The sequence below is a fragment of the Leuciscus leuciscus genome, assembly GCF_965113295.1.
Source record: "Leuciscus leuciscus genome assembly, chromosome: 17".
NCBI lineage: Eukaryota > Metazoa > Chordata > Actinopteri > Cypriniformes > Leuciscidae > Leuciscus > Leuciscus leuciscus.
In genome coordinates this window covers 23,822,456-23,843,962 of record NC_138741.1, presented here as the reverse complement: position 1 = coordinate 23,843,962, position 21,507 = coordinate 23,822,456, and the positions used below count along the sequence as shown (strand labels likewise).

Below are 21,507 nucleotides of genomic sequence, written 5' to 3'. Positions count from 1 at the left end.
AAGTTAGTCCAGTATTGACTTTGGTCTTGCTGATTGGCCTGTCGCGTTGACGTTTTAATTATCTCTTTCGCTTCCTTGGCGACTCTGCTACATGTCGTCGAAAATAGGCGTGATCCTCCATCTTCAGCAATCTTTCAAATCTGCCGGCAGTCGCGAGTAATCTCCCCCTCGCATTCGTCTCTGTGTCACTGAGTGTAAAGCGTGAAAGGCGAAGCTTGAATTTACAGGTATGTCCCTCTTTGGCTAATGTAGTTTCAAGATTGAACCCGCAACATGGCGACCGGCATTCGAACCCCTCACCCGTATGTACTTTCAATGGCAGATTATAAACTTACGAGAATACTTTATTACTTTAAAGAAGTAATTATACATTAATGAGCACATATATTTTTGAAAGAACTAAGTGTTTTTTGCTAAGAATCAACAAAAAAAAATTACACAGTGTAGCTTTAAGGAAAATCCAAACAGCCCTAAATCTCAAAATTGACAGATGGATGAAAAAACAGGGTTTTTGCCAGTTGCTTAAAGGTATAGCGGAGGATGTTTTACTTCCTGGTGGGTAGTCTAAACTATTGGTCCTCCTAATTGTCAATCATTCTGGTGAATCAATCATACTTTTCAAAAAGTGGAGAGGGCGGGTCTTATCTAAAATTTGGAAAGATCCTCCGCTATACCTTTAAGTTTCTTAAGTTGCAGAATTGCAAGTAGGCCTAGGTGAGAGGCCTAGGTTTTTTTTTTTTTTTTTTTTTTTTTAGGAAATACAAATCTAGTTGTTTTTTATAGTGTTGATATAATGCCTTTTTATTGTTCAATCACTTTACACATTATGCATAAAATTATCATTGCTATTATTTTCCTGTTTGCATAATTTAACCAGATAACAATTTAATCAGTTGCAAAATTTCAAGTACTGGTATTTCTTTAAGTGAATACAGATCTAACTGTTTTGCAGAATATTTATATCTTTTTATTAATCATTCAACATTATACATTAAACAATACAATATTTATTATTTTATTATAATACAATATTTACAAGAAAGAAGATTACAAAAGTGAGGTCCAGCTCACAGGTCTTTGTGCAAACTTGAGGTGCCAGTGACTTCAAAAGCACATTGGCAATTATAGTCTTATCTATCTTCAGTGGGTGTCGATGTGTCTGTTCGCACACTGTCTGGGCTCTCAGCTCGATACATCAAGTAATTCAGTCCCTCGTTGCTGAGCACAGGAGACAGTCCAGTTTCCAGAACTTCATCTTCATCGACACCAGTGCAGACCTCCTCCTCTGGAGAAAATCAGCAAGAGGTACATGTAATGAGTCACAAATCTGTGCACATCTGATTCAGATGTACAAATGAATCAGATTCATTTATTCCTTTTTATATGATGAAATAAAGCTAATATTTTTTGATTATATTGATAATTATACTGATATAAAATCACACCGTCTTCCTGGTAGGCTTGGTTAACGTGACCTTCAGCTCCATTCTGGTTTGCTCTTTTAACCTCCTCATAATCTCTCAATTTACTCAGGGTTTCCTCAAGGTACTGGAAGTTTGGCCTCTCAGTCGGTTCTTTACTCCAACAGCTCATCATCAGATTATACCTACAAAAAGCAGTAATAAAATGGAAATGTAATCTTTGCTTTTTACCATATTCATTCAAAGCACGTCATATCTTTGTCTTCGCATTCAACCAATTTATAACATGTTTTTGTCGAATCATCTACTAATAACACTTACAATCTCTGTGGACATCCTGCTGGTGAAGGCAGTCGTCCACCTGTACTGATAAAGCTTAAGACTTCATGGTTGGTGTACGTGGGATATGGAAGCTTTCCTAAAGTCATAATCTCCCATAAGAGCACACCAAATGCCCTGGAAAAAGCAAATTATAGGAAAACATATTTATTGGAATATGCATGTTACTAGATAAGTCAACATTAATACTCAAGATACTGACCAGACATCAGAATATTTATTGAAAATGCCATCGGTTAAACTCTCTGGTGACATCCAGCGAACAGGAAGCAGACCTTCACCCTTCTTCCTGTAGTAGTCGTTCTTATACACATCACGGGCCAATCCGAAGTCTCCAATTTTAACGACCCTTTCTGGGTCTGTGTAGCTTCTTACTGACACTAAACAGTTCCTTGCGGCGATATCCCTGTACACGAACCATTGAATGTAGTTTCATTTAAATGCATTTGGCAGACACTTTCATCCAAAGTGACTTGCATTGCATTCAAAGTGTAGCCTACATTGTATGTGTTCATGCATTCTGGGAATTGAACCCATGACCTTGGCATTGTGAGCACCATGTGCTCCAGCAATGCAATAGCAGTATATGAGCACATCTTTACCTATGAACAAAGTGCATCCTTTCTAAATAAGCACATCCAGTGGCAGCATCCAAACTGACGTCCAGAAGGCTGGTGAGGTTTAGTAGCTCTTTGTGGGTCTATGAGACATAAGAACATGTTAGTGCTGTCAGTAAATAAGCATGTCATACAGTATATTTGAAAGCAAAGCCTAACATTGGTAGGACGAGCTCCTCTCAGGTGAGATCGAAGGTCTCCTCCTTCCATCAGCTCCAGGATGAGGTAATGTGGCTCGTTTAGCAGACACACTCCGAGCAAGCGCAGGATGTTAGGATGATTAAACTGGCTGGAGAGCCACAAACACAAAACCATGCATGATAAATGTGCTCCAAATAATCGGACAAACAAAATACCATTCAAAAGGTTTTGGGTCAATATTGAGTTGAACAACACTTTTCAACATTGATAATAATATGATTTTTTTTCTTCAAATCAGCATATTAGAATGATTTCTGAAGGATCATGTGACGCTGAAGACTGGAGTAATGATGCTGAAAATTCAGCTTTGATATCAATAAAAAAAAATACGTTTTAAAACAGAAAACAGTTATATTTTAAATTGTAATAATATTTCACAATATTACTGATTTTACTATATTTTTGCTAAAATAAATGCAGCCTTGGTGAGCATAAAAGAGATTTCTTACAAAACCAACCCCAAAATTTTGAACAGTAGTGTAAATCAATCAATAGAGTAAAACAGAGCCCCTTGGGTAAAACGCCCGTGTAGATTTTATTTTCTCCCAAAACACTGAATCAGCAAAAACATTGCCATTTGCTCTAAGCCAGGGTGCCTCGTCCTCATCATGTTTTTCACCATTGTATCCTATTATAATCATATTTTTAGTGTGATGCTATGAGCAAACTTTTCTTTTACCTCATCAAATGAGCTTCTTTTAAGAATTCTGTTTTCTCATAGTCGCTGGCGTCTTTCCTCAGTGTCTGTGAAGAGATTGATTTGTCAGACATCATGATTGCAATCGGTAGGCTCTTTGCTGAAACAGCATGCATGTATATATATATGTTATTTAAAGTGGAACATTTAAACAGTTTAAACCAGATGTACCTTGACAGCCACTCTCCTCTCTGGCTCAACTCCAGTGATTTGGTTGCCAACTGTAACACCTTCATAAACTTCTCCAAAAGCACCACTACCCAACAACCTCTGAAGCTTCAGACATTCTCTAGGAAACACGGGAAGTGACTCTATCTCTCCCTGGGCAGGTTTGGCACTGGGGAAAGTTGTTTAAATATGAACACACTTTTGTGGTTTTAGATGCAACAAAATCATATTAAAATGAAGCTTTAGTTGTGTGTACCTGATGGCAAAGCAGGCGTTCCCAAGACCAACTAAACCTCGAATATATTCCAACTCCACATCTGGATGGATGTGCACACCAGTTTGTGTAACTGTCCCATGATCCTTTTTCTTACGGCGTCTGTGCCAAACTACATCAAAACAGCAGGGGAAGTAAATGTTGCACAGATCTACATCAAAACAGAAGTAAATGTTGTACTTTCATATTCTATCATTAATTTTGATATGCCTGCTCAATCGTTCCAACGACAGTTTCCGATAAGTGGGTGAATGTTTACTGCGTGTACTGTCTTTTAGGTTGGAATGCCAATTGGTTATTGGTCATATAGTTTAGCAGCACATTTGATTATTCTATTTAAGTCTTATCTCCGTTCACTCGGGTACCAAAGTCGCACAGGGTCCTCACACCGGCCGTTAATTTTTTGCGGCCCCACGATCACAAACTCACCAGTCTGATCAATAACTTGGTTATAACTAAAGCAATTTAACAATGCTGCCCACGCTTGCTATTGTTAAAACGTACCCATGTAGCCCCCATACAGTCGCCTATAGTACAACTTACAGTACAGTACAACTTAGTTAGAGCCCAAACAATACGGTTATGGGCTAGTACATTAAAATAATGCTGCTCCAATGCTTGCTATACCTCAATAGCATTTTTATCTAGCCTAAAAACTTAGTTAAAGTCAAGCAGTTAGTCAGTAATCTAAAATCTCACCAGATGTGTCATCCCATACTCCATCTAACCTGAGATCTAGTATGTACTTAACCCTGGATTACAAATTAATCTACTAAAGTTAATCATTTAGTAAGTCTGAATAAATCCAAACGTAACAATTTATTAATGCTCAGGTTAATGTATCATGCTATTACATAATCAATTCAAAGATAATCAATACAAAACATAAAGTGCTCTGAAATAAAGAGAAAAGATGCAAACCTGACATCAGAAAAAATCATAATGCTCATAATGCCTTACAGGCTAAACTATAAAATCGCCGAGCCTCTTGTGGCACTTCTTTAAGCACTCAGATCGAGACAGAAACTTCTTTCACATGGAAACATTTGCTAACAATGGTAATTTGCATTCAGAGTTTACACCTTTTGAGGGCAGGATGCCAAATGAAAGACCCCACCCTCCTCTGTAAGCAAGATATCTCTAAACTCTTAAAAACTTTATTATCTTTTGGTTTACTTCTGTGGAGACGAGACCATTGTACCAGTCACACTGAGAAATTTCAAATGATACCAGACATGTATAGTGGTGTATAATTATTCACATGAAACCATATAGATTTTTGGGTGAATTTTGGTGATCTCAGCATGAGAGAGAGAAAGAATGGGGGAAGGAGGGGAAGAGATGTAGATTAGGGTGATTTGACTTGGCAATTTCCTTTGTTTTTTCAGAGTGTAGCCCTCTCTTCCAGTTATTTCAGCCGGGAATAACCGGCTGAAATGATGAAACAGTCTTACAGGAATGAAACAGTCTTTTATAAAAGGGAATTGTGTCATTTGTGTACTTACTGACTGCTGCGACGATGAGAATAATCAGTGTAAAACCAGCAGCGACTGATACGATCACAATAATCAACGTCATGTCAGCGTCTAATGAAGTACCTGCGATGACAACCACAGCGCATTTAAAATGCCTTTTTGTATTAGATAGCACAATAAAATACACAGAAAGCAAAAAAGTACATTTTGAAGGTATGCAATGTATTTTTTTCTTAATCATCTGCCTTATATATATATTCAATGATGGAGCATTCTTACCTGGAGTAATGAAAGTTGTTTGTGTTGATTCCCCTTTACCCCAATATGAAAAGGGTGTTATGGTGATGTTAAATTTGGCTCCTGGTTTGAATCGCGTGACGTTTATGACTGTTTCGTAAAACGTGTTAACAGGTTGACAATGTCTGGTGGGGTATTTCTGCAGAAATGTGTTGGAAACACATCATCAATACATTTTACACAAAAACATGGTCACATAAAACATTGTTTTCTTTTAAAGTACTTAGGGTGGATTTACAATATCTAGTTTACAATAATAAACAAAATTCGGTGTAGTACATTTTGAAGCTGTTCCACATTTTTCCACAGTTCCTTAGACACTACACAATAAATCACTGTCCCGTAGTCAACACTGCTGGGTTCCCAGTGTATCTGAAAAAAATTGTCATTCCCTTCAAGAACAATTTTGGAAACTGCAGGTGGAATAACTACAGGAGGAGAAACAAATCCATCTGGGATACAAACACAAAGACACAAAATGATTATGATAATCACATACAGCAAAATGACATATGATATGTTAACAGAGTGCTGACCTGGAAGAGGTTTCAGCATTTGCTGTACAACAGAAAACGCTGTCAGTGTTTTGCTGGAAGACATCAGGACACTGTTGTTTTGGTTCAACTCCTGAATCCTGAGATGTTTGTTCTCATCCAACCAAACAAGTCGTCCGCTATAGGAGCCCACTTGATGATATGAGATTTGAGATGTGGTCCATCTTGCAAATTCCACCACTTTAGACTTCTGCGTCCTTTAAAGTTACAACAAATGGACGAATTTATGCAAATCATTAAAAAAATCAATTTATTCAATAAAAAAAATTATATTATGAGCCAAATTGGTCATTCATTAATGAGATCTAGCTGTTCAACATTTGTATATGTACCAACCTGAGAGGACTGACGTTGACTCTGTAAAGATTCAACAGGGAGCCGTCCTGTACCAACCAATACAGATTTCCTTCGATCACATTCAAAGTGATACCAGCGACCTATAATTTAGAGATTTTCGTCTGTGAAATAAAACTTTTCGCTAAGGCTGGACTCAAGAGTCTACAGGGTGTGTATGTGAAATGGGTACACTATCGTTCAAAAGTTTGGGGTCAGTATGTTTTTAATAAAAAGAAGAAGAAATTATTACTTTTATTCACCAAGTATGCATTAAATTGATCAAAAAAAGACAGTAACGACTAAATACAAAAGATTTCTATTTCAAAATAAATGCTGTTCTTTTGAACTTTCGGTAACACTTTATTTTACAGTGTCATTGTTACATATGTTACATGTAGTTACTAAAGTAATAACAGTATATTATGCATAATTACATACAACTAACCCTAAACCAAACCCTAATCCTAACCCTATAGTAAGTACATGTAGTTCATTAATATTACAGTATAAATACTGTGTAACAAAGACACCTTAAAATAAAGTGTAACCGAACTTTCTATTCATCAAAGAATCCAGAAGAAACTGTTTCATGGTTTCCACAGAAATATTAATCAGCACAACTGTTTTCAACATTGATAATAAGAAGAAATGCAGCAAATCAGCATATTAGAATGATTTCTGAAGGATCATGAAGGAGTAATGATGCTGAAAATAAAATTTTGCCATCACAGGAATAAATAACTTTTTGAAATAGATACCAGTTATTTTTCAATTGTAATAATATTTCACAATATTATTTGTTTGTTTACTATTATATAGTTTCACTATATCCCGGTAAGAATAATAGTCTTCTAAAAAAACAATACAAATCTTACAGACCCTAAACTTTTGAATGGTAGTGTATTAGCAGTGTATATTAGGTCCTCACCTCCTTCCCCGAGAACACACTCAGTTTATCCAGGAGCTGGTAGTCTTCTCCATCCAGTCTACAGCCTTCTACTGATGTTTCAGTGGTCCAGTAGATGGCAGCATTCAATGAATCAATCACCAAACCGAGAATCTTCTGCTCTGCTTGAAGAAATATCTCGACCCCATGACCAGATGCAGGAGACCCTCGGCATATCTGATAAGAGATGCAAGATGGCTCACAATTAGTTCATATAAAACCAATAAAGGATTAGTAGCTTCTGTACATCATGTCTTCAATATTTCACTTATTCAAGCACGACTTAATTTAAAAGCATACCTGATTTGAGTTGCAGCTCCAGTATAGATACTGTCCCAGCCAGTCAAAGGCCAGCGCTTCAGCATTCATGGGCGATGGCATTGTCATCACACTCAGAGACTGATTACCCAGTTCAATCCAGTTAATGTGTCCCGAACTGTTAGTCCAGTAGATTGTGGAGCTATACCAATCCATGTCTGCTCATCACAAAAGAAAAACATGCTATTGACCTTGTTTTATAGGGAGTTGCATTGTGAAATATGGGATGCATAATGATGTTCTATAGTTTGTTTTTTATTGCATTATATAACTAAAATATTTAAAAACAAGTGGAATGTATTTGAAATAAAAACTCTACTGTTGAAAAGCTTAACTTAGCTTAAATTAATACTTTTGGTTACACTTTATTTTAAGGTGTCATTATTACAGTGTAATTATATATTTAAGTACTGAGTGATAATAAGCAACTACATGTACTTACTCTAGGGTTAGGGTAGGATTAGGGTTTGGTTGAGGGTTAGTTGCATGTAATTATGCATAATTTACTGTTAATACTATGGTAAGTACATGGATTAGGATTAGGATTAGGTTAGGATTAGGATGAGGGTTTGGTTTAGGGTTAATTACATGTAATTATGCATAATTTATAGTTATTACTACAATAATTACATGTAACATATGTAACAATGACACTGTAAAATAAAGTGTTACCAAAGATTTTTATTTTAAGTAACTTTTTACATAATTACATTTTAAATATATTAAAATAGAAAACATTTATTTTAAATTGTGCTAATATTTCACAATGTTACTGTATTTTTTTAAATATCATAAAGGGTTTCAAAATATGAAACATTAAATATATTGATCAAAAAGAAGGCAAAAGGTCTTGGACACATTTTTTTGTTGTCAAACTTTATGGATAGTGTTGGGGAAAGTTACTTTTAAAATTGCATTACAAAATTGAGTAACTCCCTAAAGCATTTGTGTATTGCTTTTCTAACCTGGGCCGGGCTCACGCCTTGTTTGTTTTATAATATTAAAAAACAAAAATAAAATAAAAACCCAACAAAGGATCTTTCACACCAGGGCGCAGTTGTTAAAAAGTTTAATCTGGATCAGAATTGTCTGGATTTGGAAATCCCATATTATTTCTATCCAGGATAAGGTCATCCATCTTACTTTTGTGCCAATGTTTCAAAGCAAAATTGGATTGGATCACCCAGATACACAATTTTTAATATTACCAAATGGGATTGCTCTAAATGAGATCACATATCATATTCATAATGTAGGCTACTTGCTATGTAAACAAAACAACAACAGGTAGAATAGGTAATTTGGGATCACTTTAAGTGTTTTTATTTGAAGAAACAGAAAACAGCACAATACAACATTACAAACACCCCTTTCCATTTTCAATTTCCTTTAAACAGTCAGACCCTTACGGAGCCCCTAAAGAGACATGGTGATGGAAAAAATATGAGATGGGAGAAAACATTTTTCACTGTCTTTGCAATCTCTAAGTAAAGTTTCGTGTTGCGTTCACCCGAGAAACTTTGAGTTCGCTCGCAAAGAAATGAAAAGTTTTGCAATCAATAGCAAAGTTTCTCGGAGGAACACAAAACCTTTGCTAGAGAACACAAAATATTTGTGAGAGAACGCAAAAGCATTAAAAGATAAGTTTCCTTCCCATCTCCTATTTTTTGTCCCTTTAGGCCGGGGCTCCATAGCCCCTCGTCTGACCCACAGCAAATAAATAAAAACAAAAAGAAAATAAACTACTTTTGATTGTTTCATTGTGATTGAACGCTCGAACAAAACCTTTAGTTGTGCGGCTGATCTGGATTGCAGAAGAATAAGATGCAGGAGAAGAGAGCTCAGCACTCTTTACTTTATAAGGTCATCTTTGCTTATTTATATGGTTGAACTGATTTTTTTTTGTAAATTTAAAAGTAATGAGTTACTTTACTAGTTACTTGAAAAAAGTAATCTGATAAGGTAACTTGCATTACTGAATGTGTAATGTGTTTATGGAACGTTTATGGTTAATATAATGAACCTGTGGTTATTCTGCTAGGACACTTGTGTGGGACCAACAGGTAAAAAAATATTGGAAAATGTGCCTCAGAAAGTGAAGTTAGATCTGAGAGGTGCTCTAGCATCATTTATTTACAGGTGCCACATAGTTTGATATTTTGTATCTAATGCAGTGAAAATTAAAAAAATTTAACTGTGACTTAGTTGTTCAAAAGAGTCCAAATACCTTTTGGGTCCACTGTTATGGTCTATATATGATTTTTTTCTGGTTTCTTACCTTTCACATCTCCAATATAAGACACTATTGGCTCCATTAATTCAATGCTCTCCAAATCTTGCTTCCATATTTCATCATCACTCGCAGCAGCAATATATGGGAGCTCATCGGCTGAAAACAAAGATGACTTTTATGTAGTGGTCATTTTAAAAACATTAAAGTAAATGATAAAGTGCATCAATATAATCACCAGGCTGAAGAGTTGTTCCCTCATATGAGACTGATCTGGAGCATCCAGCAGGAGACCAAGCCCTGACTGTGACGCTGTACCGCTGTGAGCTCTGCAGATCTGGGACGGTTACATGTGTGCCAGTTTGTCCACTAAATCTCATCACGACCAAACCATTCATAGAGCAGTTTATAGCATAAGTCCAATTTTGCCAGGCAGATGGACCTGAGTGGAACAAAACTGAATTATTTAATGGACAACAGCAATTGTATGGTTTAGCAAAATGAAATCTAAACCAATAAACCTGGCTTTAATAAATGAATAAAAAATATTTAAAAAATAGTCACCTACTAATAAAAAACAACAACCCAATAGTGCTATTAACTTGGTATCACTCACTTGCACCAATCATATTTTCAGGTTTATCCCAATAGACATGGGCTTTATCTGATCCAAACAGGACTTGTAGATGTCTTGGCTTTCGTGGCACAGGATAAGGTTGCGCAGATGCGCTGAAATCACAGAGATTACCAAATCCATAATTTTGACTATGGATGACATCACAGTCCATCGTGAATTCATTGAAGGTGGCCACTTGACTCTGGCCAACTTGTTTATAAAGTGCATATCCATTGGTGAGCATGAAGAAATCATCCTCATAAACAATGCTGTTTGCTTCAAAGTTAATGTTTTTGTACAGCGTAATGGGGAATAATCCATCCATAGATGTGGCGTTGAGCGTTTGATCACTTTTGTCGTGATAAACCAGTTTCTTATTGGGGAAACTGACCACAAAGTTGGAGACCGAATGTGTTTTTACGATGCGACTTATCTCATGTTGTTGGCCAGAGGCGTCTGGAAGAGGGCAACGGTATATTCCACTGCTCAGCAGCAAGAACAGCCATCTGACAATACAAGTTTTCAATTTTATTAAATTACTCTTTACTTAAAGGGATAGTTCACCCAAAAATGTAAATTATGTCATCATTTACTCACCCTCAAGTTGTTCCAAAACTGTATGAGTTTCTTTCTTCTGCTGAACACAAAATAAGATATTTTGAATAAAATGGGTAACCAAACAGTTGATGGGCCCCATTGACTTCCATTGTATGGAAAAAAATATTTCTTCAAAATATCTTCTTTTGTGTTCAACAGAAGAAAGACCTTCATACAGGCTTGGAACAACCTGAGGGTGAGTAAATGATGACTGCATTTTCATTTTTGGGTGAACTATTCCTATAAAACCAACAAAATATTAAAACTAAAATCTTGTCTCTAATGGATATGATACAAAAATACTGTTATGCAGAGAGTTTATACAATGTTGTATAGCTTTATGTTAAGCAGAGAAATTGATTTACATGCAAGCTTAACCAAACAGTATATTTTTAATAATGTTTGTGATTCTCACCCATTATACGGATCTGCAATTATATTTACAATGTCACTGGAAAGGTTGAGATTTATATCCACTGGAAAGGAACAGTCATCCAATCCACAATAGTAGACCTGCATTTGAAATTTGTGGGAAATAAAGTATGATGACAGCATTTAAATAAAATTCCAATTTCAAACTAATTCACTAGTTCTTTAAAGATGTCTAAATGGTCATATTAGCCGGTAAAAACACACTATGTGCAAATTATAATGCACAATGGGAGTCTATGGGGTAGATTGTTTTTAAAGTGCTCATATTAATTATTCAGAACAAAAACATATAATATTTCATCTTTAAAGTTGTAATTTTAGTCCCTAATTAAGGTAAATGCATACCCTACAACTAGAAACATAGTAAATTGTTTACATAAATGTAATTACAATGGAAGTATATAGGGCAAGGAGTTCCAGAATATTTAAATATTGTTTTTAATGTGCTGATATTAAGTATTTGGTACAAAAACAAATGATTTGAAAGTACAATTTAAAGTTGTCTAAATCATCATCTATTCCCTAATTAACAATAAATACACACCCTTGCACTGGAAACATAGTAAATCCTCTGATAAAGCCAGTCTACAGTCAGTGCTGTGACCTCCAGCGGGGCAGAGTGCAGAAGTTTGAGATCTGAGTGGTCAGTCAGATTTCCAGCCCCTTTCGACCAGATACGAGTCCCTTCAGAGAAGTAGACATGGTTGGAACTGTAGTGCACTGCCACCCCTGTACAAAAAAAAAGAAAAAAAAGAAAAAGAAAATAAGTGAGAGGCCAGAAAGCAAGGACCATCTACATCTAAAGGAATTTCTTATTGCTTAAAGGTACACTGTGTAGGAATTTCTCCCATCTAGCGGTGAAATTGTATTTAGCATTCAAACGAATAGTGCTCTCTAGCGTAGTTGCAACTACGGTAGCCGTTATGTACCAAGAAGCTATGACAACATGTCTTCCAATAGCACTTCATCGAGTTTTCTTTAAAGGGATACTTTACCGTTTTTTCATATTAAACTATGTTATTCCCTTAACTAAGACGAGTTGATACATACCTCTCTCGTCTCAGTGCGTGCACTAAATCCCTCTGTCTTGCGGCGAAACTTTGTTAGCCCAGTTCATTTAATATGGGCCAAGCAGAGAAGCTACCAAACACCTCCACGTTTTCCCTATTTAAATACAGTTACTCGCGAAGTGTAACTCGACCTAGGACGGTGACACAAAACAAAACGTTGCGCTTTTCTAAGCGTGTAAAATGGATAACTATTTTGTATGGCGGAATACCATAGCAAGTGCTTGTAAGCACTTCGACTTGGCGCAGTAATATCTTCACTAGAGGGAGCGGGGGCCGGTGAGAGGATTTTTCCACGAGTGAAGATATTACTGCGCCAAGTCGAAGTGCTTACAAGCACTTGCTATGGTATTCCGCCATACAAAATAGTTATCCATTTTACACGCTTAGAAAAGCGCAACGTTTTGTTTTGTGTCACCGTCCTAGGTCGAGTTACACTTCGCGAGTAACTGTATTTAAATAGGGAAAACGTGGAGGTGTTTGGTAGCTTCTCTGCTTGGCCCATATTAAATGAACTGGGCTAACAAAGTTTCGCCGCAAGACAGAGGGATTTAGTGCACGCACTGAGACGAGAGAGGTATGTATCAACTCGTCTTAGTTAAGGGAATAACATAGTTTAATATGAAAAAACGGTAAAGTATCCCTTTAAGGTGATGAGGTTCGTTATTTCAAACAAACTGCAACTTGACACAAAACGAACAAATGAATGTTACAGTATGAATCACAGACTGTAAAAAGCATGAACTATGCTAATTAGTAGTGATACATTCTTTATTCGTTTATTTTTCGATGTATGTGCATTGTTAGATATCATCATCATCAGGTGATTCAACGGTAGGGAGAGGACGTCACTTTTTTGGCGACGAGGATTCCTTCTCCTGTGGCTCGGCATAAGTATGAACCTGCATTATGAAGTACCGTGCAGTGCAACCTTTCAAATTTGCCGGGGCAGTGACAAGCACCTCTCACTGATCTCCTTGTCCGTTTCAGGCGGTTTTAGTCACGTGACGCTGGCTCTGAACGGAAACAAGTTGAGGTAGGCTAGTACTTTTTGTCCCTCTCTGCTATTATAGTTTTTCAAAATGGCGGAACAACATGGAAGCCTCCTTGGACTTACCCGTCCAATGTAAATAAAGATAAGAAATTCTTCGCTTACGAGGATAAGTCAGATCATTGGCAGAGGTAATTTTACACCAATGATGACAAATTTATGAATAAAGACATTGATTTTAGCTAATAAAATACTTAAAAAACTATACAGTGTACCTTTAAAGGTTGCTTTTCCAAAGCTAAGTTACTTTAAATTTAAACATCAACTATGTATCAATGTTCCTCTTAAAACATTATAATAAATAAACATGCAGGTAATTGTTGATAAAGTATAGACCTAAAAATATTGTGTGTAGCATAACTCAGATAATCTGGTATTTTGTAAAATGGGACACACTTTAGTTTACTTGGTTCTTTGTCAGTATCTTCTTACTGTCTATGAGAAACAACTGAGATATTGAAGTATATACTCTCATTTGTGATTCTTCTTTTCTATGGGCACTCCTGTATGGTGGAGATGTTAAAAATGTAATGATATGCAGAGGAATGGACCTGTGATATTGCTCTGGATTAAACTATCTGAGAGACACAGCGCTGTAGTGAAGAAATCTGCATCCTCTTCTCTCATCCTTAAAGAGTTCCACCTGGACGCAAAGACCCAGCGGTCTCCATTCTGCTCTGAAAAGCATCACAGATGAAGTGATAAGATTGTTTATTTCAAGTCATTGCAAACACAATGCATTGAGAAACATTAGCAGAAGAGTTGAAGTATTTCGGCTGCATGAAGCTTTCCATGATTTCGCCAAGTAATTCTTGGATTAACATCCTCAGATTTTAAATTTGGTTTAAAGGAAATTGATATGCTTTTTCAACGTGGGTGCAAATATGTAAAAGTTTTTTTGTTTTTTTTTTACTTTTGAAAGTGTCACAACTAGTGTTGTATAAAGTGCACGAAGACGGAGGTTCAGAGCTCAAATACATCAAAAATAAATAAAAAAAGTTGTGGAAACCGGATTTTTCAAAATCCTTTGTTGATTAGAAAGTTCAAAAGATGTATTTGAAACAGAAATCTTTCGTAACGTTATAAATGGTCTCTACTGTCACTTTTGATCAATTTATTGATTAAAAGTATTAATTAATTTTTTTAAAACGCACAGTCCCCAAACTTTTGAACGGTAATGTATATTTACAGTGAAATAATACTTTATTATAATGTATTATTATTATATGAATTATAATTTTTTTAAATCACCAAATTGTATAGACTATAATACAAGAAACTGCAGAAATAAAAATATCAATAAATATTTTAGAATAGAAAATGTTTATTATTCATTTACAATTTTAGCAAAAGTAATGTTGCTCAAGGACCCTTTTTTTATTTATTATTTTTTATCCAAGAAAGCATCCTATACTTGGCAAAATTAGGGTCATCTTTGCAGGAAAGTTTCACTGTGAACTTTAACTAACCAACTTGTGCTGGTGTTGTTATGCTGCCTTCAGCAACTGAACCCTGGCCCTCTTGATTTACAGCAGCTATTGAGATCCTGTGTAAGACATAGTAAGTACAAGCATGATTTTATATCAACAAAAAATAATAACATCAAACTGCATAGTGCAAGTAATACCAAGCCCATGGTTTGGAATCCCAAGGGTGCACAGAAATGTAAAAATGTATAGGCCTACCAAAAGGGATATAGTTCACCCAAAAATTCTCACCCTCTTGTTGTTCCGAACCCGTAAGACATTCGTTCATCTTCAGAACACAAAGGAAGATCTTTTTAATGAAATCTGAGAGCTTTCTGTCCCTCCGTTGACAGCTACGCAATTACCACTTCCAAGCCCCAGAAAGGTAGCAAAGACTTCATTAAAGTAATCCATATGACTCCAGTGGTTTAACCACAATTTCATGAAGTGACACAAGTGCTTTATTTGCAAAACAACAACAACATAATTTACAAATTATTAGTGCGTTCACACAGCAACGTCTGCTCTCAAGTCAACACAACAGTTGATGTGAGTTGAGAACACGCGTTTGGAGATTATTTTGAACCGAAGTCTTATGGGTTTGGAACGACATGAGGGTGAGTAATTAATAACAGAATTTCCATGGCTGGGTGAACTAACCCTTTAAACGCATTATATATTGCATTCTATGTTGCATTAAAGTTTAAAATGCATAACTATAAAAATGAGGAGACTGTGTATGCACACTACCTATATGTAGTGTTGTGGATCGTTGGGTAGAACGTGTTGAAGAATACATTTCCTCCTGTTGCGTCACTGATGACGTGTTCATTGGATGTGAGATTGAGGTTGAAGCCCAAGATGGGTCCTCCTGGTTTCTCAGGTAGAGACCAGCGAACCTCCACACTCTGTCCAGACACGCTCTCAATACTCTCAATGGACGGGCTGGAGGGCACTTTTGGAAGAGAAACATTTTAAACAACTGATTTTGAAACATAATGCAAGAAGACTGTTGATCAATTGTTGATTTAACCTACGTCCAAAAGGTTTTGTTTGGTACCGAGGGCTTGCTGGAGAACACGCGTGTATTTCTGCTGTCACGGCCCAAACCCTGAACTTATAGTAGGTAAAAGGTTCCAACTGTTTGACGGTGTATGTCGATTCTGTAACATTCTATGAGGAAAAAAACAAAGCATTGCCAAAATGATTAATCTTATGCAAACAAACTGTAAAGAAATGTACCGGTGATATTTCATGCCAAGTTTTGATCAATAAGATATGACAACATGTTTTTACATTGCTTTAACTCATCAAAATAAGTTAAGCAATTTTCAAAACAATTTATAAGTTTAACTAGATTCAACAATTTTTTTAAAGTCAGTTTAATGTAATTTAAGTTGAAATGACCTACACATCTGAGTTGAGTGTACTTAAAAAAATTTAAGGCAGCAACTTTTTTTATAGTGTAGACTTAGTGAGCATAAGAGAAATTATACAAATCTAACTATATATAAAAAAAAATTATACATCACATTAATATCTTTATACTGAATTGAATTTAAGCTCATTTTAATGATTTAAAAAAATCATGTTAATCATTGTTTATGAACAGAGTAGGGCAGATTTGGGAGAAGTTGTCATTGAAATAATGTCACAATGCAAAATATCTTAATGGTCATAAAATAGCCTTTATAGATGCAAAAATATGTTGTTTGTTTTTTTTTTTGATTTTTAAAATGAAATATAACCTGAATATGCCAAATGCATGATGCTGTATGTATTTCACTCAATAATAATGTATGATGTACAAATGCAACAAATAATTATTAGTCATCAATATTATTACAAATATAAACATAAAATCATTCAGTACCTCTGCTTGTGCCCAAATCCCAGACAGACTAGGACCGGTCCACTGAAGAATATACACCACATCAGACTGATTCAGGGACTCCCAGCTCATAGTTATGTTATGAGATCCAATCCAGGTTGAATAAGGTGCTGCGAGCTGACACACAACATCTGGACAGGAAGATTGTAAATGTTTGTAAACCAACAAGTAAGCAGAAACCGAAGTGAAAGAAGCAAATAAGTTGTAAATTGATTACAAAACCTTGGCTGTAGTCCTACTCACTTTGGCAAATGGCATCCGTACACTGTTTGAAGCCACTTCTGGCTGTCTACAATTACAATATTTCAGACATTAGCTCAAGTAAATTGAGGGGGGGAAAAAATCAATACTGTTCCAGACTACAGATGAACAAATCTTAAGAATCTTACCATGGGGTGAACTGAGGCATCAAGAAGCCATTCATCACATGATGAGGCTCTGAGACAAATAAGCAGAAATAGTGCTGAAACAAACTTTAAACCTGTAATTTCCTTCCTTTTGCCACAAATCTTTTCCATTTCACATGCACCGAACTTCTGGAATCAAAACACACCCTGGAGCTACAGCTTAAATGTTCACATGACTGTAGGGATATTCCCAAAACCTAAAATATCGATCAGTAACACGCAATCATGGCTGGACGCTGGCCCTTTAACAGTCCCTCCAAGTCTGTGGTCACCTGGTCCGTGTGGCACAGGTGTGTCTAAGCAGACAGAAACAGGTGTTTCGTAAGAATACCGTCAAAGTATGTGTCATATATCATTGGCGGATAACCATGCAGACAGATTAAGCAGACTGAAGGTCACTTGGCTGTAAAGTATAGAAGTTCTTATCTTTACAGTTGTTGAAGATGGATTCAAGGAAGTGTTTATTTAATGGTTAAAGTGTAATTGCTATCGGTTCCAAATGAAGGAAAAGTGTGAATTTTATCAATAACAAAGTACACTAGGTGCCTTACTCACTGTTGCAGTTAAAGGTATTTAGTGCCAGATTTACCATATCTAAGATAATGTATAGAACCACTTATACAAGTATAGATTGAGAATAGTAATGTACTGAACCAGGTTTACTCTACAGCATGAGGTTCATTCAGCTTAAAGCATTGGGTTTACTAGCGCTATCGACATCATCTGTCACATAATGCTGAAAATAAGACAAAAAAATCACATTTACAGTATGATATTTACAAACTAAACTGGTTTAAATGATTTTCAGTGGTATCAAACAGCATGTTTTTCATTCAGCTAATGCTTGTTTTACCTGAATTCCCCTCTAGGTGGCGATACTTCACAAAACCTTTGCTTTAGCTAAAGTCAGAGATATCATGTGTATTTTTATACATTGTATGCACGATAAGACATATTTATCAATCTTTACAGTATCATTTCTAGTAGTACCCCTTGTTCTAGTGGTTTTCTAAAGCTTACATACATAAGTCAGTTTCTCAGTACATTTCTTGTAAACACCACACATGCTGATAATACAGTCTTTTCCTGTGTCCCAACAACACATATATCATTTTTTTGTAAATATATATTCCTAGTCTCATTCAGAATGGTGATAAATAAGAAAAAAATTCTCTCTGATCTACACTGTAAAAAAAAAGTTGTTGCCTTAAATTTTTAAGTACAATCAACTTGGATGTAGGTCATTTCAACTTAAATTACATTAAACTGACTTAAAAAATGTGTTGAATCTTGTATAACTTATAAAAAGTTGAAAACTGCTTAACTTATTTTGAAGATTTAAAGCAATGTAAAAACATTTGTTGTCATGACTTATTGATGATATCATTTGTTTTATAATTTTTTTTACACTTTTTCTTCCAAAATCGCATACGTATAGGCGGAAAAAAGTCTAAGACAAAAGAAGTAAGTCTGAATTCACTGTACTCGTAAAAGAGTAGGCAAAAAGTACCCGGATGACCTAGGCCTACTACTTCTTGCGAGATTCTGAATTGTGCATATGGACTCTTTACTATCCCATGAGGCCATGGGAGAGGATTTGTGAATGGCAGTGAAGCGATGCAACTGACACTGGTAGGCCACATGATAATGGCAGATGTAGTATTCACATTCTTTTTACACACTTTTTTAGTGGTTGCGAAGTACTTATTCAAAATAAGTACCAAGATATATGCGATATCAGATGAAGCCTCAGTTTGTGGGGTTTAAAGGGAAAGCGCACCCAAATAACTTCTGCCATAATTTTCCCCTTATGGCATTCCAAACCTGACTTTTTTTTTCTTCTGCGAAACACAAAAGAAGATATTTTGAAGAATGCTGGTAACCAATCAGTTCTGGTCATCATTGACTTCCTTTGACATATATGGACAAAAAAACTCAATAATAATCTCTTCTTTTATGTCCCTCATTTTTGAGTAAACTTTCCCTTTACAAATTATTCTCAAGCTCCATTTTACAGAACATTAACGATTCAAAAACGCTCCTTGTTTACAAAAGAGATTTGCTTATATAACCTTTAAAAACAAGCTGACATTTTCTGAGGACCAGGACTCCCTTCATGTTGATTATAAAGTAGAGATAGTGGTTTTGATCATTTGCCTTTTGTGGGTTAATGCATGCATGCAGCATGCAAAACATGCATGAGGCAGGAGGACCAATGTCTGAAAACAAGAGGACTTTCAGTGATGTGTCTAATTAAGCTGCCGGTCCCGTCGAGAAGGGACTGCTCTTTAAATCCACAAAGCCCCCTGCGACTGACCCTGTGATGTGACAATGAACTAGATGTACTTGTTTATGTTTTTATCACATGAGAAGCTCTGAACCTTAATCAGACCTTATAAATAGCAGAAATGTTTTTCCACTGTCTTTGTCCAAGTTGTCTCCTCGCCAGGCCTAAAATATCACACGGGCAGATCAAAAGAGCAGAGCATGAATATTAGAGTTAGAGTTACTATGATGTATTATTTGCTTGGTATTTGAGACCCCAATTATGCTATATCAGTAAATGCCATTTATGAAACAATTGATGTCAATTACAGGTAAGATTTATGCATATAGATGTACGTACAGTAGCTGAGCATGATAAGTCAATAAGAATTGACCCTATACCTTTTAATACAGTCTTTCTTTTTTAACTGATGTCACCTATAGTACAATAAAATAAAATATTTTTCATGAATGCAGTTTAATTGTCCACAATAGTCAAACTTGCAGTCATATTCGACTTAATTTTATGTAAGACCTACTTTTTATAATCCAATCAATTCCCAATGTATGGATAAAATCAAGTTCCACACATATTTTCATAAACATATTGAATTATGAAAGTGATGTAGGTTGTGAATGCTGTTTCACGTTAACTTCAATATATATAAGATTTCTTGATGTTTTGAAAGAAGTCTCTTATGCTCACAAAAAGGTTGCGTTTATTTAATAAAATACAGTAAAACAGTAATTTTGTAAAATATTACAATTTAAAATAGCTGTTTTACTGAAATATATTTCAAAATGTAATTTATTCCTGTGATCAAAGCTGAATTTTCAGAAATTATTGTAATATCCCGATTTACTGCTCAAGAAACATTTCTAATTATTATCAATATTGAAAACTGATGAATATTTCTGTGGAAAATATGATACACTTTTTTTCAGGATTATTTGATGAATAGAAAGTTCAAAAGATCAGCATTTATTTAAAATAGAAATCTTTTACTGTCACTTTTGATTTATTTAATGTGACCATGCTTAATAAAAGTATAGTTTCTTAAAATATATATATATATATACTGACTCTAAACTATATATATATATACACACACAATCCAAGACAGGACGACGACAGCACTGTCCAGACCGAGAATCAATGGATTAATAATCTGGATTTACTCTGAGCCGAGGCCAATCCCTTCAGCATGACACTCATTCCATACTGTTACTGAAATTCATGAGGCCTGGGGAAACATTTTTAATGAGTGGCACATGAGAAGTGTATACTATACATTCCTATCATCACAGGGCCCTGCTTTTTGACAGGCCATCCATATCATATTTTGATGTAACAAAAATGTACTGGCAGCATATACTTTTACGGAAGTTGTTGTAATCAAGCACCCGTGAGGTCATTTTCTAAACACGTTTAACGCTAGGTCTGTCATGCTTCTGCAAATGTTTGAAAATCCCTCACACCTGCTATAACACGTAAGACTGGGAGTGTTTGCATGAGCCGCGGGACTGCAGTGAAAGTTTGGTTAGGGGGGATTCTCCCAGGATCAGCCCACCACAACCATGCTAAGATCGCTGTGCAAGTTTTATTTAGAGTGCGGAGGATTTGTGGGAACAAAGGAAGTTTATTCTGGGAGACCCTTGTTTGCAACATCCAACAAGCGGTCGAAGAAAATCTCTAGAATAGGACTCGCGGTGCTTTGACAAACATCTTACTGCAACTGATTAAAAGTAAGCAATAAGTAGAGCAATATAATAATGAAGAAATGCTTATTTTGCAATCTCTTGGTTAGTAAAATATTGTGTCCAGCTGTGTCTCAGTTCCCC

General features: G+C 35.7%; 1 protein-coding gene across 2 annotated transcripts; it reads right to left on the bottom strand.

The window, feature by feature from the left end:
- Positions 1-789: 789 nt before the first annotated feature.
- ros1 (c-ros oncogene 1, receptor tyrosine kinase) lies at positions 790-20,624 on the bottom strand. 2 transcript variants are annotated; one of them, XM_082143056.1, is made up of 28 exons: positions 17,383-20,623; positions 17,237-17,282; positions 16,976-17,124; positions 16,140-16,275; positions 15,853-16,057; positions 15,106-15,182; positions 14,188-14,313; positions 12,063-12,247; positions 11,502-11,599; positions 10,490-10,995; positions 10,112-10,315; positions 9,922-10,032; positions 7,626-7,801; positions 7,308-7,502; positions 6,380-6,480; positions 6,026-6,240; positions 5,769-5,941; positions 5,472-5,628; positions 5,223-5,315; positions 3,700-3,829; positions 3,447-3,612; positions 3,258-3,322; positions 2,537-2,666; positions 2,363-2,460; positions 1,963-2,166; positions 1,743-1,877; positions 1,446-1,606; positions 790-1,285 (listed from the first exon to the last, which is right to left on the bottom strand). In XM_082143056.1, the coding sequence occupies exons 1-28, from the start codon at positions 17,509-17,511 to the stop codon at positions 1,131-1,133; spliced, it is 4,326 nt and encodes a 1,441-aa protein (XP_081999182.1). In that variant the 5' UTR covers positions 17,512-20,623; the 3' UTR covers positions 790-1,130. The 2 variants fall into 2 exon arrangements, with proteins under 2 accessions (XP_081999182.1, XP_081999181.1); XM_082143055.1 differs by having other exon boundaries at positions 5,769-6,240; positions 17,383-20,624.
- Positions 20,625-21,507: the final 883 nt, after the last annotated feature.

Bases quoted from the DNA above. Each gene is read 5' to 3' on its own strand.
- ros1 (XM_082143055.1), bottom strand. From the start codon at position 17,511: ATGGAAAAGATTTGTGGCAAAAGGAAGGAAATTACAGGTTTAAAGTTT. The intron at 16,276-16,975 runs GTACTGAATGAT...TTTTCCTCATAG, and splicing joins GGATTTGGGCACAAGCAGAG to AATGTTACAGAATCGACATA. The intron at 2,167-2,362 runs GTAAAGATGTGC...GTTCGTGTACAG, and splicing joins AGGATGCACTTTGTTCATAG to GGATATCGCCGCAAGGAACT.